The sequence below is a fragment of the Rhinatrema bivittatum genome, chromosome 4 (genome assembly GCF_901001135.1).
Source record: "Rhinatrema bivittatum chromosome 4, aRhiBiv1.1, whole genome shotgun sequence".
Taxonomy (NCBI): Eukaryota; Metazoa; Chordata; class Amphibia; order Gymnophiona; family Rhinatrematidae; genus Rhinatrema; species Rhinatrema bivittatum.
The window spans coordinates 20,183,921-20,205,931 of NC_042618.1; the positions used below are offsets into that span (position 1 = coordinate 20,183,921).

The 22,011-nt window shown below is 43.3% G+C and overlaps 1 protein-coding gene across 4 annotated transcripts in view; it reads right to left on the reverse strand.

The window, feature by feature from the left end:
- CCDC88C (coiled-coil domain containing 88C) overlaps positions 1-16,998 on the reverse strand; it is a 569,522-nt gene extending 552,524 nt beyond the window's left edge. For 2 of the 4 annotated variants that reach the window (XM_029597798.1, XM_029597797.1), the window contains exons 1-2: positions 16,465-16,994; positions 15,285-15,385 (exon numbers count right to left, since the gene is read on the reverse strand). In XM_029597798.1, the coding sequence (XP_029453658.1) occupies positions 15,285-15,385; positions 16,465-16,524 (161 nt within the window). In that variant the 5' untranslated portion in view covers positions 16,525-16,994. Of the gene's footprint in view, positions 1-15,284; positions 15,386-16,464 lie in introns of all 4 variants that reach the window. The other 2 variants (XR_003856192.1, XM_029597799.1) reach the window with 2 other exon arrangements.
- Between the last annotated feature and the right edge of the window lie 5,013 nt (positions 16,999-22,011).

Here is a 22,011-nt window from a genome sequence, read left to right on the forward strand (position 1 = left end):
AAAAGAAATAAAGAATAAAATACGGGAGCTATCCGAGGGGGGCAGTCAAAATAAAAGGCTGCCTCGAGGCTGGCAACCGCACAAATATCCACATAACAAGAAGTTTCCTTGTTATGTAGTGAGTTATAGCGATCCCTAAAGGACAGCTGTGGACTGGATCCCACCCAGTCAAGTTCGTTAGATGAAGGGTAACTATCAGTTTCCAACTCACTCCCACTCCCCTTCCTGGTTCTCAACACTGGCACAAGGAGGAGGATAGCAGCAGTACACAAGGCTCCCATCTCAGATGTACACAGGGCTGTACAGTTGAAAACAGTAGTTCGGCCCAGGCAATAGAACAGGAAGATGAGTAGGACCTGCCACCACTCTCTTCCTCTTCTTGCCACAGTGATCAGTACTGGTTGGACAGGGAGATCGGAGATGTAATGGAGAAGGTAAGGAGGCCAAGGATTCAGAACTAGTAGAGGTTTTCTATTATAATAAGCAGTGTGTATAAAATATTTTAATAAGTTAACTAGGAAGGGGAGTGTAGAAGAAATTTATAACAGGAGCTGGAAGATAAGGGGATGTGATTGGAAGGGCTGAAGGAGTTGTGGGAATAGAGGGACTGGAGAGATTGGGTGTATAGGCACAGAAAAAGTGGCAAAGGGAGATGGAGGCAAGAAAATACTTCCTTTTTTCCCCCTCCACTCCCAATGATTCCAGACCTTTTTCCTCCACTGTATCCCCCCCCCCATGATACCAAATACTCCCTCCCTCACTATTCCAGAAGCTCTCTCCCTCCAATTGCCTCTCCTCCTCCACCTTTTATTCTCCATCCTTCTCCCCATTTCTAAGATATATTCTGCCTTCCCTCCTCCATATTTATACACAATCTTATCCATCCATTAACTTCCAAAATTGAACAAAGTCAAATAATCATACAAAGCAATGTTAGAAAAATTATGCAAAAATGTACATTAGTTGTTTCTCAACCTTTGGAGCCAGCTGCTATCTCTAGTTAATATCAGTCCTGCCACTCTCTAGATATCTTTTACACCTCGTACATAACTTGTGGGTTTAGCTCATGTCACACCCTGCATTGTAGGCCACAACTGCTGATATCAGAAATCACCTATGAGCCATCTTTTTTTATTAATAACCACGTGCTGGATTATGCTCAGATAACCGGGGGAGGGGGGGGTAAGGGAGGTACAAATTTTAAAAATTAAAAAAAACAAAAAAAAACAGGTTTATGTTTACATTTTATTATTCTGTATATTGCAGAGATTGTACATGATTGTGTTACACTTGAGCTTTTTCAATAGCCTGGTGCTCTCTTTTGAGCTGATTAATAAAATTTACAAAAAATAAAAATTTACATTAAACATGAAAAAAATTCACAAGTAGGTAAATGTGCTGCATAATTGCCACTGCATCATGGGAGATACATGCACAGACAACACTTTCAGCTTCCAAAAAAATGGAGTTCTAAGTAGAGTACCATGGCTTCCAGTGATTTTGCAGCTATGGCAACTGTAGCAAATTAACCATTCCCTAAAGAGTTGTAAGAAATCACTACTCCTTCCAGTGCAAGCTGCCTACTGCTTCACATCCCTGGTGGTTCCTCCCACAAACTATGCCTTCTCTTATGCCAGACTCTTGCAGCTCACCACCATCACCACCATCCACCTCCCTCCAGACAGCTAGACTCTTGCCCTCCTCCTCTAGATAAAAGTACATTCTTGGCTTAACTCATGCTGCATTTTTAGTTTTTGCCTCTTCACTCTTTCAAATTGCAATAAGGGCTATGTGAAATTATACACAATTAAAATCTAATAAAAATAAGATTATACAAGGGTGGCCAACTGCAGTCATCAAGAACAGTCCTGGTTTTCAGGTTCTCCCTACTGAATATGTATGAGATCAGCATAAAATGGACAAAATGTACGCAAATCTATCCCATGCATTTTCATTGTGGAAATCTTGAAAACCAGTCTCATGGCTCTTTATGATCATAGTTGGCTACCGCTATCGTATAAGATGTTTTGGATTCATTATATTTGATGCATTATAAGGCAGTGCTGTGTCTTGTAACTTTAAAAAAAAAAACAACAAACTTGCTACATACAACAATTAAAGCACTGTTGTGCCTCACTATAAGCATCCTTTTGATTTGACAACCAAACACAAAAAAGCATAAAATAAAAAATAGAACCCAATGTTTGTTTTTAAAAACATAGGGGGTCATTTTCAAAGGAGTTACGCATGTAAATGTGACATACTATCGTAGCAATTTTCAAAAGCTATTTACTCAAGTAAAGTGCACTTACTTGAGTAAATCCTATGGACAATTCAATGGCATATATTGTAGCAATTTTGAAAAGCCCACTTACTTGAGTAAAGTGTATTTACTCGAGCAAAAACCAGTTTTGCTCGAGTAAATGCTTTTGAAAATCTGGCCCATAGGGTGGGAGGGGGCAAGAGAAACTCAGGGCTCTTTCACCACTAGCAAACACTGCCTAAAGGGGTCTGCTTCTGAAGCTCCCAGATGGTAACTCTAAAACAGAAGTAACATCAGGCCAATAACTATGAACAGTGGATAGTTACCACAGCAGAACAGCATGGGGACACTTTCAAGGACCATTTCTTGCTGGCTTTATCCTGAGAAGGCATATTAAGCTCGCAAAGAAACAACTCATATGTAGATAATGTCATCTTACCTGTCCCACCCTCATTCTCTGTCCTAGAAACTGGACATTGCTTTCCAGTCATCCACTAAACTGCCAGACTTTTTACACTCCTATTCCCACCCACCACTAGGCACCTTACCTTCTCCCCCCCCCCCCAAATAGGGTGTAAAGTAGTGAAAAGCCAATAGGAACTATGCGCATGGTCAACTATAAAAACAAGTTCCTATCAGCAATAGAACATAAGAAATTGCCATGCTGGGTCAGACCAAGGGTCCATCAAGCCCAGCATCCTGTTTCCAACAGAGGCCAAACCAGGCCATAAGAACCTGGCAAGTACCCAAAATCTAAGTCTATCCCATGTTACCATTGCTAATGGCAGTGGCTATTCTCTAAGTCAACTTAATAGCAGGTAATGGACTTCTCCTCCAAGAACTTATCCAAACCTTTTTTGAACCCAGCTACACTAACTGCACTAACCACATCCTCTGGCAACGAATTCCAGAGCTTTATTGTACATTGAATGAAAAAGAATTCTCTCAGATTAGTCTTAAATGTGCTACTTGCTAACTTCATGGAATGCCCCCTAGTCCTTCTATTATTCGAAAGTGTAAATAACCGATTCACATCTACTCGTTTAAGACCTCTCATGATCTTAAAGACCTCTAGCTTAGTTTAGTACTGGTGTAGGCGGGGGACGAGGTGAAGTATAGTCAGGATGGAAAGATAGAAATATGAAGGATGAGATTAAAAAGATAATCAAAGAGGGTATAAGCAGTGAAAGATTAGAAGGGAGAGAACAGAAGAAACTAAAAAAAAAGTAGAAGTAGGTGAGAGGCATCTTTTAGTAAGGTGGGAAAGGGAGAAAATAGGCTGTTAGAATAGGGTAACAGGGAAGACGTCACCCAAGCAAGATGGCCGCTTGAAGCATGTGCTCTGCACGGGTTGATTGAATAAAGCAGTTTATTTACTGGCCTTGTATCTCTCCGATAATAGAGGCTGTTCCCAGGAGTCTTGAAGCAATGGCAAACAAGACGCAAACAGTGGATTTACAAGAATTCTTGTATACAGGGACATTGAATGCGCTAAAAGAAAACATGCAGGAGGGCGGCCCTGCCACGCCGCATCCATGGACAAACTTGGAACCTGACAGAGAAGCTATGAACAACACAATGAGCCCTACCAAGGCCGATGTTATGGCGTGGTTCCATGAAATGGAAAACATATCGCAGCCCTTAAGAAAGATATCAACCTCACTTTAAACGAACTACGCAGAGATGTGGATGATATCAGCCAATGGTTAGCAGAAGTGGAACAAACTGTGGATGACCATGCTGAAAAGATGGCGCAACAGATTAAAAAAGTTACCAGCTACTCCATGAAGCATCAGACGATGCGACCATGAAACTAGAAGACCTGGAAAAACAGAACATGCAGGAATATCATCCTTATCTAGGGAGTTACGGAGGAGGAAGATACAATAAATTATGTAATATTGGTGCGGACATTTGCAAATCCATTCTCCATTCAGAGTCCACGGATCCTCCTGAGATGGAAATTAAAGTGGATCGTGCACACCGCTCACTGAGCAAAGTGAGTAATAATACTCCAAGGGATATAGTGGCATGTCTGCATGATTTCCCTATGAAAGATCTTATATTGCAGAAGGTGAGAGCAAGGGGAATAATTGTATGGAAGGGAATGAAGTTGCAAATTTTGAATATTTGTCACCTATAACATTGCAACGTCATCATCAGATGAAATATATTACCAAATCCCTCAGGGCGGATAACATCAGGTACAAGTGGTTGTACCCTTTTGGGATCTCGTTTATAATCAGTGGCCAATCGTTCACAGCACGCACAACAGAAGCTGCGGACGCCATTTTAAGGAAACAAGAAATTGAAATCAAAGCACCTAGAGCTAAGATCGGTTGGGCCCTAAGAGAGAAATAGTTTGTTGCCAACGAATAAATAAAGGTGGCAAGCGGTTACACAGAAACTCCATGGGTGATATACCAGCCTCTAAACCAGTCACCTGAATGGATTATGTTAGACAACTTTGAGCATATGGTTGGATCATGGATCCTGTTTGGGTTCTCAGATAAAAGCAACACCATTGAGACTTATTGTTAATTAGTCCTACATGTAGATTTATTAAAAAGCTGCATCTAGGAAATATACGGCGCAGCCAGCAGAGGTGAAGTCATTCCTCATGGATAGTGTGTTTATTGAAAGGACACACGCTCCATTAAATTTTGGAGACTGGGGAATAATGGGGGAAGGGGGGGGATTTAATGACCAGTGAGTACCTATACAGTTGGACAGGGGTTTATGTAAAATGTGATCAAGGAAAGCCTACTGTAAAGGCTTTTGTTTTACCATTGCCTCCATGAATGATGTTTCAATTGTTACGTTGAATGTGAAAGGATTAAATATACCATGGAAAAGGCAATTGCTGTTTGAAGAGGTGAAAGCTTAGAGAGCTTCAATTATTTTTATACAAGAAACTCATCTACAGACCAAAAAGATTTAATTATTTTTTATTTGTTGATTTTATATACCGACATTCGTCGGAACATCCTGCCGGTTTACATTGTAACAAATTAACAAGAGAATGAAATATAGCAAACAGGAATGGGGAAAGGGGGAGCAGCAATGAAGGAGGAGAGAGGACAGCAGTAGGAAGGATAAGGAAAGAGAGAAATTTGATAGGAACATTTGAGGAATATAAATTAACAATAGACGATATATGTACAGGTGGGCTGGTAGGTACCAGACCATTGAGGACAGTGAAAGGGAGGGACAAGGGTAGGATAAGCTTAGGGTGGAGGAGGGGAACTTATAACACTGTATTTAGATGAGTGATTATTAAAACACATTATCTACACTTTTTTCAGCCTCTAATCAGATACACAAGAAAAAAAAGGGGGGGTGGTAATTCTTATTTAGAGAAATTTAAAATATAAGGGTTTTGTTTTTTTTTACAAGCAAAAGACAGGGGGGGGGGCAGGGGCAGATATATAGCAATTCAAGTTAAGACAGACATGCAGTTGGTTACCTTAATATATATGTTCCCAACAATGCTCAGTGATATTTTTGGTAAGCTGGAACAGGAGTTGAGCAAATTCCTTCAGGGGGCAGTATTGATAGGTGGGGATTACAGTAACTGGATAGTAAACGGGCTAAGTTACAGGGTATCTGAGATGAGGAAATGCAACAAACTGGATAGATCATGCTGTGTCCATTTTGAGCAAGGGAATAAACCTAGTAAACTGCTGGTATGGCAACTGAAGAGACATATCCCAGGGTCAAATATTGAAAGTTAAATCTGAGATGGGAGACACTATATATGATAATGGTTCAAGTCTGGAATGGTTTGTCCAGTTCTAAAGGGACTTGTATGCAACTGATGAAGGAATCAGGGCATCGGACATTGAAGCATATTTGGAGGGAATCAGGTTGCCTAGTCTTACACATCTGAACAAATGCAACTACTAGACCAGGAAATTTCACAAGAGGAAATGTATGCAGCCATTTCTCCATTAAAAATTAATAAGACACCAGGGCTGGATGGTTATTCGGGTGTATTTTATACAAAATTCCAGGATATTTTAATTCCCTACCTACAAAAAACTAACAAAATTTGGAACAACTCCAGCATTCCAACTTCTATGGAGTTAGCGGGTATTACAGTGCTCCCAAAACCTGGAAAGGATAGTTCTGTTTGTGGATCATATAGACCTATCTCGTTACTGAATAGACTTGAAACTACTTACCAAAGCACTGGCGGGGAGGCTCAATGGCGTACTACCAGTTAGTGCATGTAGATCAGTGTGGATTTATTCCTGGCAGACAAGCCACAGATAATATCAGGAAAATTGTTAATCTGACTAGGGTGGCTAAGGTCCAGCAGTAGTACTAGCCATCGATGCAGAAAAGGCATTCGACCGGGTCCACTGGCCTTTTGTGTTTAAAGTTTTAGAAGAGGCGGGATTCGGTCAAAACATTTTAGTGTGGAAATGGGCAATGTATTCTACCCCAAAGGCTTGCATTAAAATTAATGGCTATTATTCTAAATCTTTTGCTCTGGGACGAGAAACCTGTCAGGGACACCACTACTTTTTGCCTTGGTGATGGAACCCCTAGCAGAGACCATTAGACAAAATGCGAATATAAAGAGGATATCATTAGGCCAAGGTCAATATAAAATTTCATTGTTTGCAGATGATGTATTGTTAACAGTGGCCTATCCACAATCGTCTATGCCTAATTTGGTTCAGGAACTAGGCAAATACGGGAAACCAGCCGGGTTTAAAGGGAAACATGAGTAAATCCAAACTTTTAAAAACTTGATTAGATTCAGAACAGATTGATAACTTATGCAGGAGCTTTCCTTTTAAGAGGGCAAAACAGAGCATTCGATATTTGGGTATTCTGTTTCCAGCTGATTGGAAACAATTGTTCTTAATTATACCCCATTGTTAGTATGCACCACTAAGGACATGGACATCTGGTCTACTTATAACCTTTCGTGGTTTGGCCACATAGCTGAGGTTAAAATGAATATTTTACCAAGATGGTTATTTTATTTTCAAACCTACCCTATTGCAGTTCCATACAAGTTCTTACGGACCCTTCAATCCAGGGTCTTTAGATTTATTTGGAAACAGACGTCCTAGGGTGGCCAGACGGGTCCTTTATCTCTCGAAAATGAAGGGTGGCTTAGCTGTCCCAGATTTTACAAAATATTATGCGGCAGCTCAACTGAAAGTGGTGTATGAGTGGTCATCTAGAACAGTGGTTCTCAACCTTTTTTTGGCCGGGACACACCTGACAGATTGTTCTCACATGAGTGACACGGAACATGTGACCATCATGGGGCAAAATGTAAACATACATTCTGTATCCTCAGGAACCCCCAACAATGGGTGAAGAGCAAAACTAGAGCATTATCCGTACAACTCGCCATACAAAAAAAAAAAAACAAAAAACATGATATTCTGGTTCTGTTGACATCTCAGTAAAAGCAAAACAAACTCTTTACTGGCAGGAACAATACCCCTCCTTATGAAAAGGCAGTAATTTACTACTAATTAGTCATGGGGGAATTCTGCGCTACTGTGGAGCGCAGAATTGCCATTTTCTGCGCAGAAAATAGCAGAGACCCCAGCATGCTGCGAACGAAGTGTATTGTGTGTGTGCCACGAACGTGCTCCGTTCGCAGAAAAAATGGAAGGCCCCCGTGTGCTGCAAACGGCACACCCGAGCCTTCATCTTCACTGCGAATGGTGCGTGTCCCCGCGGCACGTGCACCGTTCACAGCATGCCTGTGAGAGAGAACGTGTGGGGGGGGGGGGGGGGTGAGAGAGAGCATGGGAGGTAAGAGGGATGCTTGAGTGTGGGTTTCAGAGAGAGGGAGCCTATATGAGGAGATTGTGAAAGTGTGTATGTGCGCGAGATTGGGAGCTCGTGTTTATGAAAAAGGGATTGTGTGTATGTGAGGGTGCTAGCCTGTGTGAAGGGATTGTGTACATGTGTGTGAGACAGAGCCTGTATGAAGGGGTGCATGAGAGAGACATAGGAAACCTGTGAGAGGATGTATGTGTGAAAGAAAGGGAGCTTGTGTGGGTATGTATGCAAGAGAGAGGGCCCTGTATGAGGGGATGTGTGTTTGCGAGAGTGTGAGGGAGCCTGTATGAGGGTGTGTGTATGTGTACTAGAGAGAAGGAGGGACAGAGGGAGCCTGTGTGAGGGGCAGTACTGAGAATGGGGTCAACTCTGGGACTGGCAATAGAATGGAAGGGGTTGAGCCTAGAGGTGGAGGAGTTGGGGCCTGAGAGGGCAAAGTGGCCAGTGGAATAGGGAGAGCAAGTGGGAGGGACACTTACAGTGAATTTCTAGGAAAATTCTGCATCTTTGAGTAAGAACTTTTTTCTGTATTAATTTAAAATGTAATTACTTAAAGACCGTCATGCAAATTGTGTTATTTTGACCAACTTAAAGTTTGCAGAATTTTAAGTTTTTGTGTGCAGAATTCCCCCAGGAGCAACTAATGCATGTTCTATTGAGAAAACACAAATAAGATTGATATAAATGCCTACATGCTAGTAAAATACATCACCTCAGTCACACACCCAGAACTGACCATCACCAAGTACAGAAATACCACAAATTATAAATATGGAGACAAACTGGAATGGAAAACCAAAAACAGCCACTCTGCATGCAGTGCAAACCTGGAGAAATGGAAAGAGAAATATAGCACTTAACAATGCACACAGACTAACCCACACAAAGTTAAACTTGTATTATGGAACACACTCCAACAGTAACAACCCTATCTATGAAAAGGCAACACTACAAATATTTAACCAGGCCCTAAACATCAATACACTAACTATTTGGAAAACAGAATAAGCCAAGCTGCTAAAGATCCGCACACAGAAATAATTGTAAAGCTATACTAATAAATGTTACAAAACTGATGAACAGAACATCCAACAATTAAAAACTCATAAAAATTAAAAATTGTCCAAATATCAATAAAATATTTCCAAACAGTAGACATCACATATCAAGAAAAATAAACTTAAAAAGCAACCTTTACTTACCCTCGCCAGCAACTCTCCTGCTCCTTTCCCTTGCAGGCCAATAGCACTCACCAGAAGCAGAAGTGGCTGCTGAAGCTCTGTCCTCACAGTCCTCTTCCTTAGGGCCCACAACCAGTCACTCACACACATACACACCAGTCCCCTCCTTGACCAAACTCTCTCTCACAGAAACATTACTTCTGACCAGTCTCTCAAATCACACACAAATGCTCTTGCTCTCATTCTACCACACCCAAAGCAGCCACTCACACACCCATTCTACCACACACACACAAGCGGCTGCTGCTCACGCACCCAAGCTCACATGCAGCCTCTTCTCATTGTTTGGCCCAATAAATCTGGCCTCTGCTCGCCGGCCGCCACCGGCCTGGCCTGCGGCTCACAGGGTCTCTCCGGCCGCCACCGGCCTGGCCCGCAGCGGCGGTTCACAGGGTCTCTCCACTCTTCAGCCACAGCCAGCCTGGCCTCCAGCGGTGGCACGCAGTGTTTCTCCACTCTTCGGCCCTGCTCCTGGGGAAAAGGGAAGCGCACAAGTGGGGCAGTGGGACACCAGGAGCTGCGACACACCTGCTGGTGCTTGGCGACACACCGGTTGAGAATCGCTGTTCTAGAGCTGCTGCTAAACCTTGGATAGAATTAGAACAATCTTGCTTTCTAGGCAGAACATTATATTTCCAAGTCTGGGGGGTGCCCAAGATGAGTACGAGTGAGGGGGAGAACCCGTTTATTTATCATACTCTCCAAGTGTGGAGGCAATGAAGGAAGCAGTTAACAGGATATCCTTCATTGTCTCCCTTAATGCCTTTGGGATTGTATAAGGGGGACGCTTACATTCCTCACTCTTTAGTTCTTTATCGAAAGTGGGCACAAAGGGCTGTGATGTTGTGGTCAAATTGCCGACACTGAGAAACTCTTTTGAAGACCTAAGACAATATGATTTGCAGGCCTCCGATTATTATCGCTATGTGCAATTGATACACTGTGAGGTAGATCTTCAAAACATATGCGCGTGCGTACTTTTGTTCGCGCCACCGGCGAGAACAAAAGTACACCAGATTTTATAAGATACGCGCATAGCCGTGCGTATCTTATAAAATCCAGGGTCGGCGCACGCAAGGCTGCGCAAAAATCGGCAGCCTGTGCGCGCCGAGTCGCGCAGCCTGCCTCCGTTCCCTCCCAGGCCGCTCCGAAATCGGAGCGGCCTCAGAGGGAACTTTCCTTCCGCATCCCCCCACCTTCCCCTATCTACCCCACCCCCCAGCCCTACCTAAATCCCCCCCCTACCTTTGTTGGGCAAGTTACGCCTGCTTGAAGCAGGCGTAACTTGCGCGGGCCGCCCCGGCATAGGCCACAGTGCCGGGGGACTCAGGACCGCCCTCCCGGCCCGTCCACTGCCCCACACCCTCCCGCCCCTTTTACGAAGCCCCAGGACTTATGCGCGTCCCGGGGCTTTGCGCGCACCGGCGGCCTATGCAAAATAGGCGCACCGGCACGCGAGTGCCCTGCGCGCGTAAATCCTCCCAGATTTAAGCGCGCAGGGGTTTTAAAATCTACCCGTTTGTCTCACCCGAATGGCCCGTGACCATTCCAAATTTGAAGGAATGTGTTACCTACAAACTACACTTAGGAGACTAATCTCCACGATTTATCAATTGCTTTTACCTTCAGCCACTTTCACCAGGTCATACGTGCAAGGCTGGGAGGCTGATTGGGGTAGGGCGTGGCCTACAGAGCAATGGAAATATTTACACGCTAATATATCTAAGAGCTCTGAATCGGCAGCTATAAGCAAAATTAATTATAAAATATTGTATTGTTGGTACTTTACACCGTATTGCTTACATAAACTATATCCAAAATACCTGGATAAATATTGGAGACAATGTGGGCTGATTGAGACTTTCATCCATACTTGGTGGAAGTGCCAGAGAATGGTTCCCTTCTGGAAATGGATAGAAATTATTTGGGAAATGACATCCCTGAAGGTGGAATTTGATCCCTAATTGTATCTCCTATCTTCCTATTCTCCGTGCTGGTCTTATGCCCATGCCCACCTTATAAACCACATTTTGTGCGCTGCTAGGCAAGCAGTGTCCTTGCAATGGAAAAAGCCACTTCCCCCTGGCATCATCTACTGTTCTACACAGACTGTGGGATCTACATAACCTTTCATACCTATCAGCAGTGAGAGGGGATAAAGTATCTGCCTATGTGTTCATTTGGGAGCCATTCTTCCGTTGGTTTAAATTGCTCCTCTAACTGGATTCCTGTTGTATTTGGTTCATTACATGATTACCTAAAGGGTATGCATGGCAAAAAAAGCCGTTTTTCCGTTCTTTGTTATTTTAAAAGGAGGTTTCTTGCACTATCCAGTATTTGACATTTTTTTTCTTCTTTTTGTGGTCTAGGACTCACTGGTCGGGGTAGAGAGGGATGGGAAGTATAAAGTACAAAACTGTTAACCAATGCTTGGATATTGAATGAAGAATGGTTTTTGTTTTTATAACTGTTGGCACTACTAATAAAAATTTTAACTTAAAAAAAAAGAATAGTGTTAGAGAAGAGAAAAATGAGAAAAACTAAAAAGAAAACAAATGGAAGAGGAAAAATTCACACAAGTTTGAGAACTTATTTTAAAGGAAATGTTTTAAAAAGTTGCATATAGTATATGCAAAACTAACCTATGCAAATAAGCAGCAAAATAAACTGTCACAAATAGTGTAGCATTTAGACCCAAGTTACTTAGAAACTACAGCTTAGGACCACTAAATACAAAAAACAAAAATATTACTAAAATTTAAGTTTCACTTGTTTTTGTAATGCTACAGGGCCTCTTAACTTGACAGTTTAGGGCATCAGCATGTTTTAATTTGACCCCGGCCAAAGGATTTTCTAATCCTTGCCACAGAAGGCTTTTGTTAAAAGTATTTAATCTACCATTCACCTTAGGCCAGAGTGACTATTCTAAGAGGCCAATACAATAAGATGGCCTCAGGAGAGCATACAGGTTTATCTGTAGTTGTACACCAATTTTACTGTCGATAAACATATTGCATAGAACTCCTTGTTGTAAGTTAGCATCCTCACATGGAAATCCATGCTAATAACGGCATTAGCCATTATAAAATTCCTCTTCTCCCAATGTAGAGAGGTGCACTGGCTTACCTTATGTTTTTTTTAAAGCACTGGAAACTTAACTCCAAGATGGAGTAAAGTTTCCAGAGCTAATGTTAGTCTATAGATTGAAGCTGGAGCTCCCATACTTGGTATGGGATAGTTGGGATTTTGTGCATAGAAAACAAAAAAAGGAATACATTTCCCATTAATCAAATATGAATTTATGTGCACAAATAATGCTTTCTATACTGAATGTATTTTTGTGGCACATAAATTGTATTTTATGCATGGACAAATAATTTGTGCACATAAATCATGTTCTCTGCACACAAAATATGACTTATTAATTGTAGAACATTTTCTGTGCTCCAAAGCCTTAGAGTACCATTAGTTAAAAAAGAAAAAAAAAATGTGCAAATGAACAGATGTCATCAACTCTGCAGGTGCTGAATTTAGCTGCAAAAAAGGATGTGGTTATAGAACTACACTGAAGCTCACAGCGTAAACGGAATAGATTATCTACTTGCTTAAAACAGTGAAAATATGGTGGTGCCAATACGTTTTCCTGCCACCTCAAGTTTCTCAAAGCAGCCAAGAACATCTTCAGTATTTCTTCAGCTTTCTTAACTTTTCACATTTTAAATTTAAAAGACGGAAAGCAATAATCTCAGTAGAATGCATTTCATGAGACCAAGTTTTGCAATGAAGAATGTACTCCTTCCAGTGTCCTTATAACAGTGAATGCATTAATATTTCAAATTAAAAAGTAGGAAAAATCCTGATGTATTTCTACATCATACAAACAGCAAAAACTTGCTTACAAAATGCAATTTTTAGATCACTAGTAGTGGAGTTATCCTGAAATGCTATTACAGATTTTTAAGTAATAATTCTAGTTTGGGTATATAAAATAATTTTTCCAAGGGAGTATCTACAATGAATGATTTTTTTTCTTAGACGATTTGTCTCAACTCATGCTTCATGCCATTTCAGTCCGATCACCTGCTGTGACTCAGGGAAGCTGATCTTTTAGTTGATACAGTAGAGCAAAAGCCATTCATTCCTATCAATGGCAGAAGTACAGAGGAACATTTATGTCACAGTGGCTCTCAGCTTTGCAGAGAACTTTTTACAGCAAACACTTAACCATTTCTAACATTTCACCCTTCCCAGGTTAAAATTACTTTGTCAAACAGTGGTTCCAGCGTTTTCCTTCTGTATCAGATTTTCATATATGCTTCCTCCAACAGGAGTCATGACTACATTATTTGTAATACATCATAGGCATTTAAGGTTCTTGGTAGCAAGATGCCTTGCTTCTCATCCCCATTTTACTTCTCCAGATTTTGCATTTTTTTCTTAAACAATATTATTGAGATACCTAAGAAACCCAAACCATAAAAAGGTAAGGTTTTTCATCTTTCAAATCATGCTGTTATTTGCAACTTTGGGCACGTCACTTCACCCTCTACTGCCTCAGCTACAAAATTATATTGTAAGCCCTCTGGGGAAAGAGAAATACCTACTATATCTGAATGTATCTTGTTGTCTAGGGCTATCAACGATAAAGTTGGAACTAAATCTAAATAAATGCTATGCAATTTGAAACTTCTTTTAACCAGTAATTCTTCCATTAGTTTTACATCACTAAAATATAGCAAACATCTAGGACAAGATAAAAATAGACAATTTAAAAAGTTATTTAAAATTTCTTATATGCCGTGCCCTCCAAAGTCTACAGTATCAGAACTCTCATTTGCCTCCCCTAAGCCCTTATAAAGCTTATCACAGAACTATTTCAAGCAAGCGAAGCTTCCTGGCCTGATCACCCCATTTTGAGTGTTGTATGCTCAACCTTAAATTAAAGAAGTTTTATGAATGAAGGACCTCATTGTTCCTCATAGAAATAGACTGGCAGAAAAATATCTCCCCAATTTTGCCCCTGCTCCAGCATAGTTTCCTGGATAGCATATATCTGCTCACTGGCCAAGTCTTCCCCACGCCTGACTCTATAGTTGCACTCAAGTCAGCAATGGGTATTTTGTATCAAAAGGCATACTCCCTCCACCTCCCTCAGGATCTAAGCACATCGCCTATATACTTAACCTAACTTCCTTGTAGTTTTACATTTATACTATGAAATAAATTATCCTGAATCAGGCTTGGGATGCTTACCACAGGTTAACAGCAATTATTTGGACAGAATCTAAAACCCAAGTATACTATTGCTATATGGGACTGGATAAGCCAGGACAGGATCAATGGGAGGGTATCAAGTATACCACCATAGGGCTTTCAGATCCCACAAGGAACTCCAATAAAATCAGGTACCCCATACTAACTCATTTTAAATAAGTCTTACTAATTACTACCCATGTCACTGAGGAAACTGGACTAGATGGAATATGACAGCACATAGAAACATATAAACATAAGTCTATGGTCAACATACAGGAATTAATTCTTAACTTCTTGTTTCAAACACAAGTTTGTCAATGGCACGCAAAGTCACCAGGAGGGAATAAGGAGCTGAGAAAGAAATGAGTTTCCAGCTTTAATTCAACTTGGTCAGGAGACATGCATGTCAACAATTTGAATGACCTTTGCCACTTAGCAACTGTAATTTATTAGCAATAATGTGGTTTCCTAGATTGTGAAAGCTACTTAAGTCACCAGAAGTATGCTTCCAAGTGAAAAATGCTGGAAAACAAGGATGTAAAAAAAAATATGTTGACAATCTAAAATGGTAAAAATAAGATTCTACCAAATTGAAATCCACATGTTTTTTTTTTTAAGTACTGGGGAATCAAAGTACCAAAGGATTTTAAATCCCATATACCCGTATCTTAATTCTCACTGAAAGCAAATTCAAGGGCCATACTTACATCTGGAGCATGATTTTGTTTAGAAAGTTGCCATCTACTAGATCCATGTAGATTGTCAATTGCTCTTCATTTTTATTTCCACATGGTCCAAATGTCTTCACCTATTGGGGCCAAAAAAAAAAAAAAGCAACTGCTAAAATGAAACCTTAACCTAGACACCCTGACAACTATAAGAAGGAAATCTTAGCAAACTCACTGCACGTTTGTAAAGTAAACGCTTTCAACTGGAAAAAACAACTTTCAGACACCATTTGCCTTTTTCCCCTGGCAAAGATCACCTACTCTGTTACCCCCAGAACACCTGCCTGAACAAATCCTGCCTTTGTCTGAGCCTGGTTATTGACAAGTCACGTTTCCAGCAGACGGTGGCCATGTTTGGAGAATTTCACTAATGCGACCTGCCTATTGCTTGCAAAAAAAAAAAAAAAAAGTGGCAAGCTAGTTTAACTGTCCGTGTTTAAACCAGAGCTGTCTGCAGCTACCGAATACGGAGGGCGCTGAGCGTAACCAGCCGGCCTAAAAAAAAAAACAAAACTTGGAGAGAACACACAGCTTATTGTTTCGCCTCTCGAGACAATGTATTCCCGCAAACAAAGTGGACCAAATGTTCTCTTTAAGCCTGGTTTCAAGTGGCATTGCCCTGCATTCCTCATCCGGATGAAACCGCTGGGAGCGGCTCACCCCGTTTTACGTAATGGCTTTTGATGCTGAACCCTTACTCCACCTGCATCTTATAACAGATGAACATGAGCGCTACTTTAAGGGGGGGGGGTAGTCTTTTTGTAGCCAGTTTGTGAAACTACTTATTAAAAAAAAAAAATCGCTTAAGCTAGCGGTGACGGTGTGCAGCACCGCGCAGGTAATGCTTTTCTGTTTAACTATGTTTAAAAAAAAACTTTCCAGGAGTTGCGTTTGTTTTTAAACAAGAACGGCTATAGAGCATCGATCAGCGTTAGGTGATCTGCAGTTTTTGCTTTGTAAAGTAATAAGTTTGGGGGGGGGGGGGTTTAACCACTTATCAACTGTTCACTTTCCGCCCCCGATGGCTGTGGCAGAGCCCATCAGGTGCAGAGCCCGGGCAGTGCAAGAGGCCGCCCCAAAATGGCAAAGACGACAAAGTCCGCTCCGGCTTTTAAAGTCAAATCAATCAAAAGCATCCCGGCCAGCCGATGAGACTCACCCAAGTCACCAAGGGGCTCTCCAGAAAGAGCCGGAGGAGCTCAGAGACGGTGACATCCATCGCGTGTCCTGGGGGTGTTCAGGAGGTGAAACGCATAAACCCGAGACTTATTCCGGGGACAAAGAAGAGAAGCCCATGTCTGCCGCCGCCGCCGCTCACATCCCCAGGGGAGCCCCGGCCCAGCGCCGGGGACTTCTACAGACAAACGGGGATCAGAAGACGCCCCCGACGAGGAGCGCGGATAACAGAGCCCGAGAAAAGAAGAAACCGCTGTCTTTAAGCCCTGGAAAAGGCGCGGGAGCGGCTGAAAGTTTCTCTCGGTTGCGCCGCGGCTCCCAGTCAGGTTCTGCGCCCGCTAGCTGAGGTGAGAGGAAGTCGCGCGCGCGAACAGCTAAACTCGGCAACGGGGAGAGCCGCCCGCGAGCAGCATCACCCGCCACCTGTAGAGTCCCCAGGGAGCGTGACGGACGCTCCCGCCGGCCAATCGCAAACTGCCAATACCCATAACTGACCAATCGGAGCTGCGGGTGGGCTAGGTCTCCCTCGCTCCCTGACACACGCGCTGTCTCTTCGGTTGGTAGGTGACGTCACTAAGCGTTACTTTAGAAGTTCCCGAACAAAGCCCGGGGAACGCTGGCGGGAAGGGCGCGAGCTTGTGCTGCCTTCAGCTGCTGCCCCGGAGACGGCGTGCCTCCCTCGCCCGCCCTATGAGTGACACTTTCAGCTCTGTTTACCCCTTCCTCGGGCTTCACAATTTAGATATCAATAGAAGGTTATTGTTCCTGTCTGGCTGGCTATCGTACTTGATTAAATGGCTTTACCAGAGTTGCCAAAGATCATCAGTACGTTCAGTTCAGTGAGGGATTTAGGAGTTTGCTGTCACTAGGCACTAATGGTGTTGTCATCCGGCCGCCCTTCCCCCAAGATCGGACAATAGGGAGCAGAAGGACTAAGGCACAGCCGCACAGTTTCTTATGGCAGCACAGGGTAGATTCCCTACCAAATATAAAATTCTGAAGCATACTGAGAAACACTAGCCTTCATCTTACATTATTAAAAATGAAGTCGTTTTCCAACATTGCTTATGTCGGTATAATTAATTTTCTTTTTTAGTAGGGAGGAAACAGGATCTCACATAACTACAGGCAGATCTCAAGAATGGTGAAAGTAAGAGAACTAGGGATAGGGAAAAAGAACTAGGAATGGGGCCAGTTGGAGATGAGAAGAGGCATATGAGAAGGAAGAGTGAAGTAGCAGCCATGAAGAAAGGACTGAGGATGGGAGATAGTGAAGATCAGGAATTTGGAATAGGAGAAGAGGAAGTGGGAAGTATGTTCTGGGACTGAGGAAGGGGAGGTGTGAGTAGGAGGAGGTGGGTTCTAGGATCTAGAAAGGAGAGGTAGGAAAGAAGGGTGGGGGTGGGTCTGGAATCTGGGAAAAAGAATCCAAGATCAAGGGAGAGAGGATCTGAATTGTTGTGGATGGAGGAGGCAGGTTTCTCTACTGCACACCAGTGCCGATATCTCTTGCATCCTCTCTCTTAACTTCCGACCTAATCTGCTACACACACCTGGCACCAATCCTTACTCTTTCACATGCACACAAACACTACCCTCTCCTCAACACACAAAGCTGATCCCCTCATCCCCCAACCTCTCTTCTCGCCCTCCAGTGAGCCCCCACTCAGCCTCCCCTTAACCTCCCCATGTTATGTTTGAGGGTGGAAGTGAACCCCTGGTCTGAGATGAGCGATGTCTCCGCCCACAGGGAGGGGCCCTGTGAGCCTCACCGACAGCAGGCACCAGTCTCAGAAGCCAATGACACAGCTAAAGGTGAAGACTTTATTAGTAGGAAGGAACAGGTTAGTCTCCACAGGAATAACACTCAGTTCATACAGTCCTGGGAAAAGGGAATTTACCCAGAGTGAGACACAGCTGAGAAGATGCGGTAGTGGCCCGCGGAGCGGGGTATGCTGAGGAGTCTGTACCGTAGATGTTGTAGAACTGGAAGCAATGCTGAAACCCGGAAGTGGCTCCTGTAGATGGTAAAGAGGTAATCCGTGGAGCAGGCGAATCACTGACTGGCCTTGGAGGAAGGCGGTAGTGGCCCGAGAATCGGGGTACACCGCGTTGAATCCTCAGTGCAGTCTGTATAGCAGAGGTCAGTAGATGTACTCACAGACAATGGTTCCTGGAGCAGGTTAGAGACCGGAGAAGCAGGTCCAGTATCAGCAAGGCAGGAAGGCCCTCTGAGGAGCGGATAGCCGGGAACTCAGGGGAGCCCCCGAGGAGCGGGTACTCAGTGCGTCCGTATGCTGAGAATAGTCAGGAACAGGAAGTCCTTGAAGTGCAGAGTTCCGCAGGACGGAACTCCTTGCTAACTCGTTTTAGCATAAGGCCAGTCGGGTTAAATACAGCGAGGCGATGACGTCATGCGGAGGGGACGCCCCCGATGTTCCCGCCGTGACGTGTATTAAAGACGGCCCGTGCGCGCGCACACGCACGCTAGGTGATTCCAGGAACAAGATGGCGGTCGGGATCGCCCATGCCGTCCCGGGGACGTCAGGAAGGTCGGCGTTCGCTGGCGGAGGCCGCCACTCTTCCGAAACTAGACGAAGTACCAGAAAAAGAGGTGAGCATGAGAGGTCTCAGCCGTCTGCGACCGACAGGCGTAACACCCCAAAATGGCCCCCCTTTATTGTGCCTGCTTCAGGCTCATCCTCTCTCCTGTTGCCTGCAGGCTGCCTGGGAGGGGAGGAATGGTGCTGAATCAGGAAGCAGAGAAGCTGTTTCCTGCTGAATGAGATTCAGCCAGCCTACTGTCCCCACATTTTTGCCATCCTAGGCACTGGCATAGTAATCTATTAACCCAGGACTGTCCTGAGGGGGAGTCGCAAATAGGGGAGGCCACCTTGAGCCCTGCACTATTATGGCAGCCCCATCCCCAACATTATAATTTCAGTATTTCAGGCCCCACTCTGCAATTGATTTGCCCTGGGCTCTGCTTTCTCCTAAGTTCAGTCCTACATTGACAAAACCAGGCCTGAGTATATTTGGGAACAGTTAATTTGAAAATTAGCAAAAACTGATATGTTGGTAAAGTGCAAAAACATCATTTATTTATTTATTTATTTAAGGCTTTTATATACCGACTTTCTTGATACAGATCAAATCAACTCGGTTTACATCGAACTAAGCAGAACTATAAGCAACAATTCAACAAGAGACATTTAGAAGGAGCATAAAAGTTACATTATAACAAGGTTGCCTTAACTAGGAGAAGGAAAAAAAGTGGGGGAGAACGAAAGATAAATTATTATATACAATAAATTACTATATACAATGGAGTATGGGATGGAGGCAGAGGCCAAACCTCATGATAAGATGTGAGCAAGATTAGCGTTTGATTATTTACATAAGTGATATGATGATTCTAAATCATTCCGTGACAGCAAAAACATCACAAGCAATAGATCCTATAGCTCCCAGGAGCAACAGTTAAGTTGGACCAGTGCTGTGGGCTCAGGCTTTGCCAGGGTGCTACACTGGGAAATCGTAGGCTACATCTTGATCTCTGGGTGTGTGATTCCAGTGCTCTGCATCCCCACCCTTCCCCCAATCTGCACCTCTTGGACAGGTTTTGGAGCAGCGGTCTAGTGCTTTCACCAGCCCTGCTGAGATGTAGAAGAAACACTGCAACTTTTCCTGGTGAAAGGACTGACAATTGGGCCTCCTTCTTCCCACCCACGGGGACCAGAAGAGGAAGTGAATCATGGGCTCATGCAAGCAGGAAAAAGGCTCACTTGCAAAGCTGGGACGAACAGGAGACATGGGCCCAGCGGGGCCAGAGGAAAATAGGCCATTATATAGCAGGGTCAGCTGAGCCCATATGGCTCAGAAGAGCAAAAGCAGCATCAGCACTCAGAAAGCCCTCCCGGTAGAAGAGCAGAGCAGAGGCCAAAGAAGAGCTTGAGCACCCGCGAGGCCAAAGAACAGCAGACCAGGAGCACCCGACAGGCTGTGAGGCCGAAGAAAAGCAGAAGCAGCCACTGGGCTATGCAGCCAAAGAGCAGGAGCAGCATTGGCACTCATCAGACCCTCCCAGCAGAAGAGAAAAGCAGAGGTCAGGCCATGCAGACTAAGAAGAGCAGGAGCATCCACTGGGCCTGCGCAACTGAAGAAAACCAGAAGCACTTGCTGGGCCTGCGCAGCCAAAGAGAAGAGTAGGGACCAAGTCCCACTGCCGAAGAAAAGCAGGAGCAGCCAGTAGGCCATGCAGCTAAAGAACAAGAAGCAGCAACCAGGCCCGCATGGATGAAGAGAGGAGCAGAGTCGGCCCCATAAAAGAGAAAGAGAGGAAGCATCCAAATGCCATCGGGGCCCAAGGAAGAGTCTGCTGCTGCTGCCTGCACCTTCCAGGGGAAGAGAGAGGGAGTGAGTGAATGTATGTGTAAGCATGTGTGAATAAATATGTATGCGCGTGTATGTGTGAGGGCATGTATGAGAGAGCAAGTGTATATGAGAGCAAGAGAGAGAGTGATGTGTGTGAGAGCATTAGAGAGAGTATGTGTTGGTGTATGTTAAAAAGCAAACATGTGTGAGAGAGCATGTGAGACAGCAAATGCATGTGAGAGCAAGAGACAGCATGGTGTGTATGTGAGAGAAAGCATGTGAAAAAGTGTGTGTGTATGTGAGCATGTGTAAGTGAGTATGTGTACGTGTTGGAGTGTGTATGTGTGAGAGAGGAGAAAGTTTGTGCAACTCCCCAACCTCCACTAATCCACAGCAATCTCAGGGTGACTGAAAATCAAAAATGCCCAGGTTTGGATAATGGGGAGGGGTTATCCTTATTAGTTTTAATTATTGGGTATTATTTGAAGTGTCTATTGTTTTGAAATATTTTATTGGTGTTTGAGAACTTTTTAGAAATTTGTATATAAGGATTTAATTATTGGATATTCTATTCGTCAGCTGTTTTGAAATACTTATTTGTTTTGCTTAGTATGCTTTTACTATTATGATTAATGTTTTATATTTCTTGATTTTATTGTTTGATGTTTTATGAGGAATGGTGATGTTTCTGTTTTCCATGGTTGTACTGCATATAGAGTCTGGCTTGTTGCAGTTTCCAGTTTGGTTTTTTTTTTCCTGCATGTTTCAATTTGTATTTTATTTTGTATTTGGTGAGCTTCTGTCTGTGTTCTACATGTGTGACTGAGGTGAGGATGCTGCTAGCATGTAGTTTCTGTGTAGGGACCTACAGCAGCCTGGCTTGTTTTGCTGATGTAATATTTTCAGTGTTTCCTTTTCATAGGTAGGGATGTTACTTCTTGAGTGCTGGAATTTATGGCTGTTTTGGTATGGGAGGTTTATTATATTGTAATAGTAATTCCCCCCCCCCCCCCCCAAAAAAAAATATATTTATTACATTTCAAAATATAAAGGGGGTAATTTTCCAAAGAATTTACTTGCTTAAAACTGGGTTTTACATGTGTAAATGCACTTTTGTATGTAAGTGGGCTTTTGAAAATTGCTACAGTATATACCA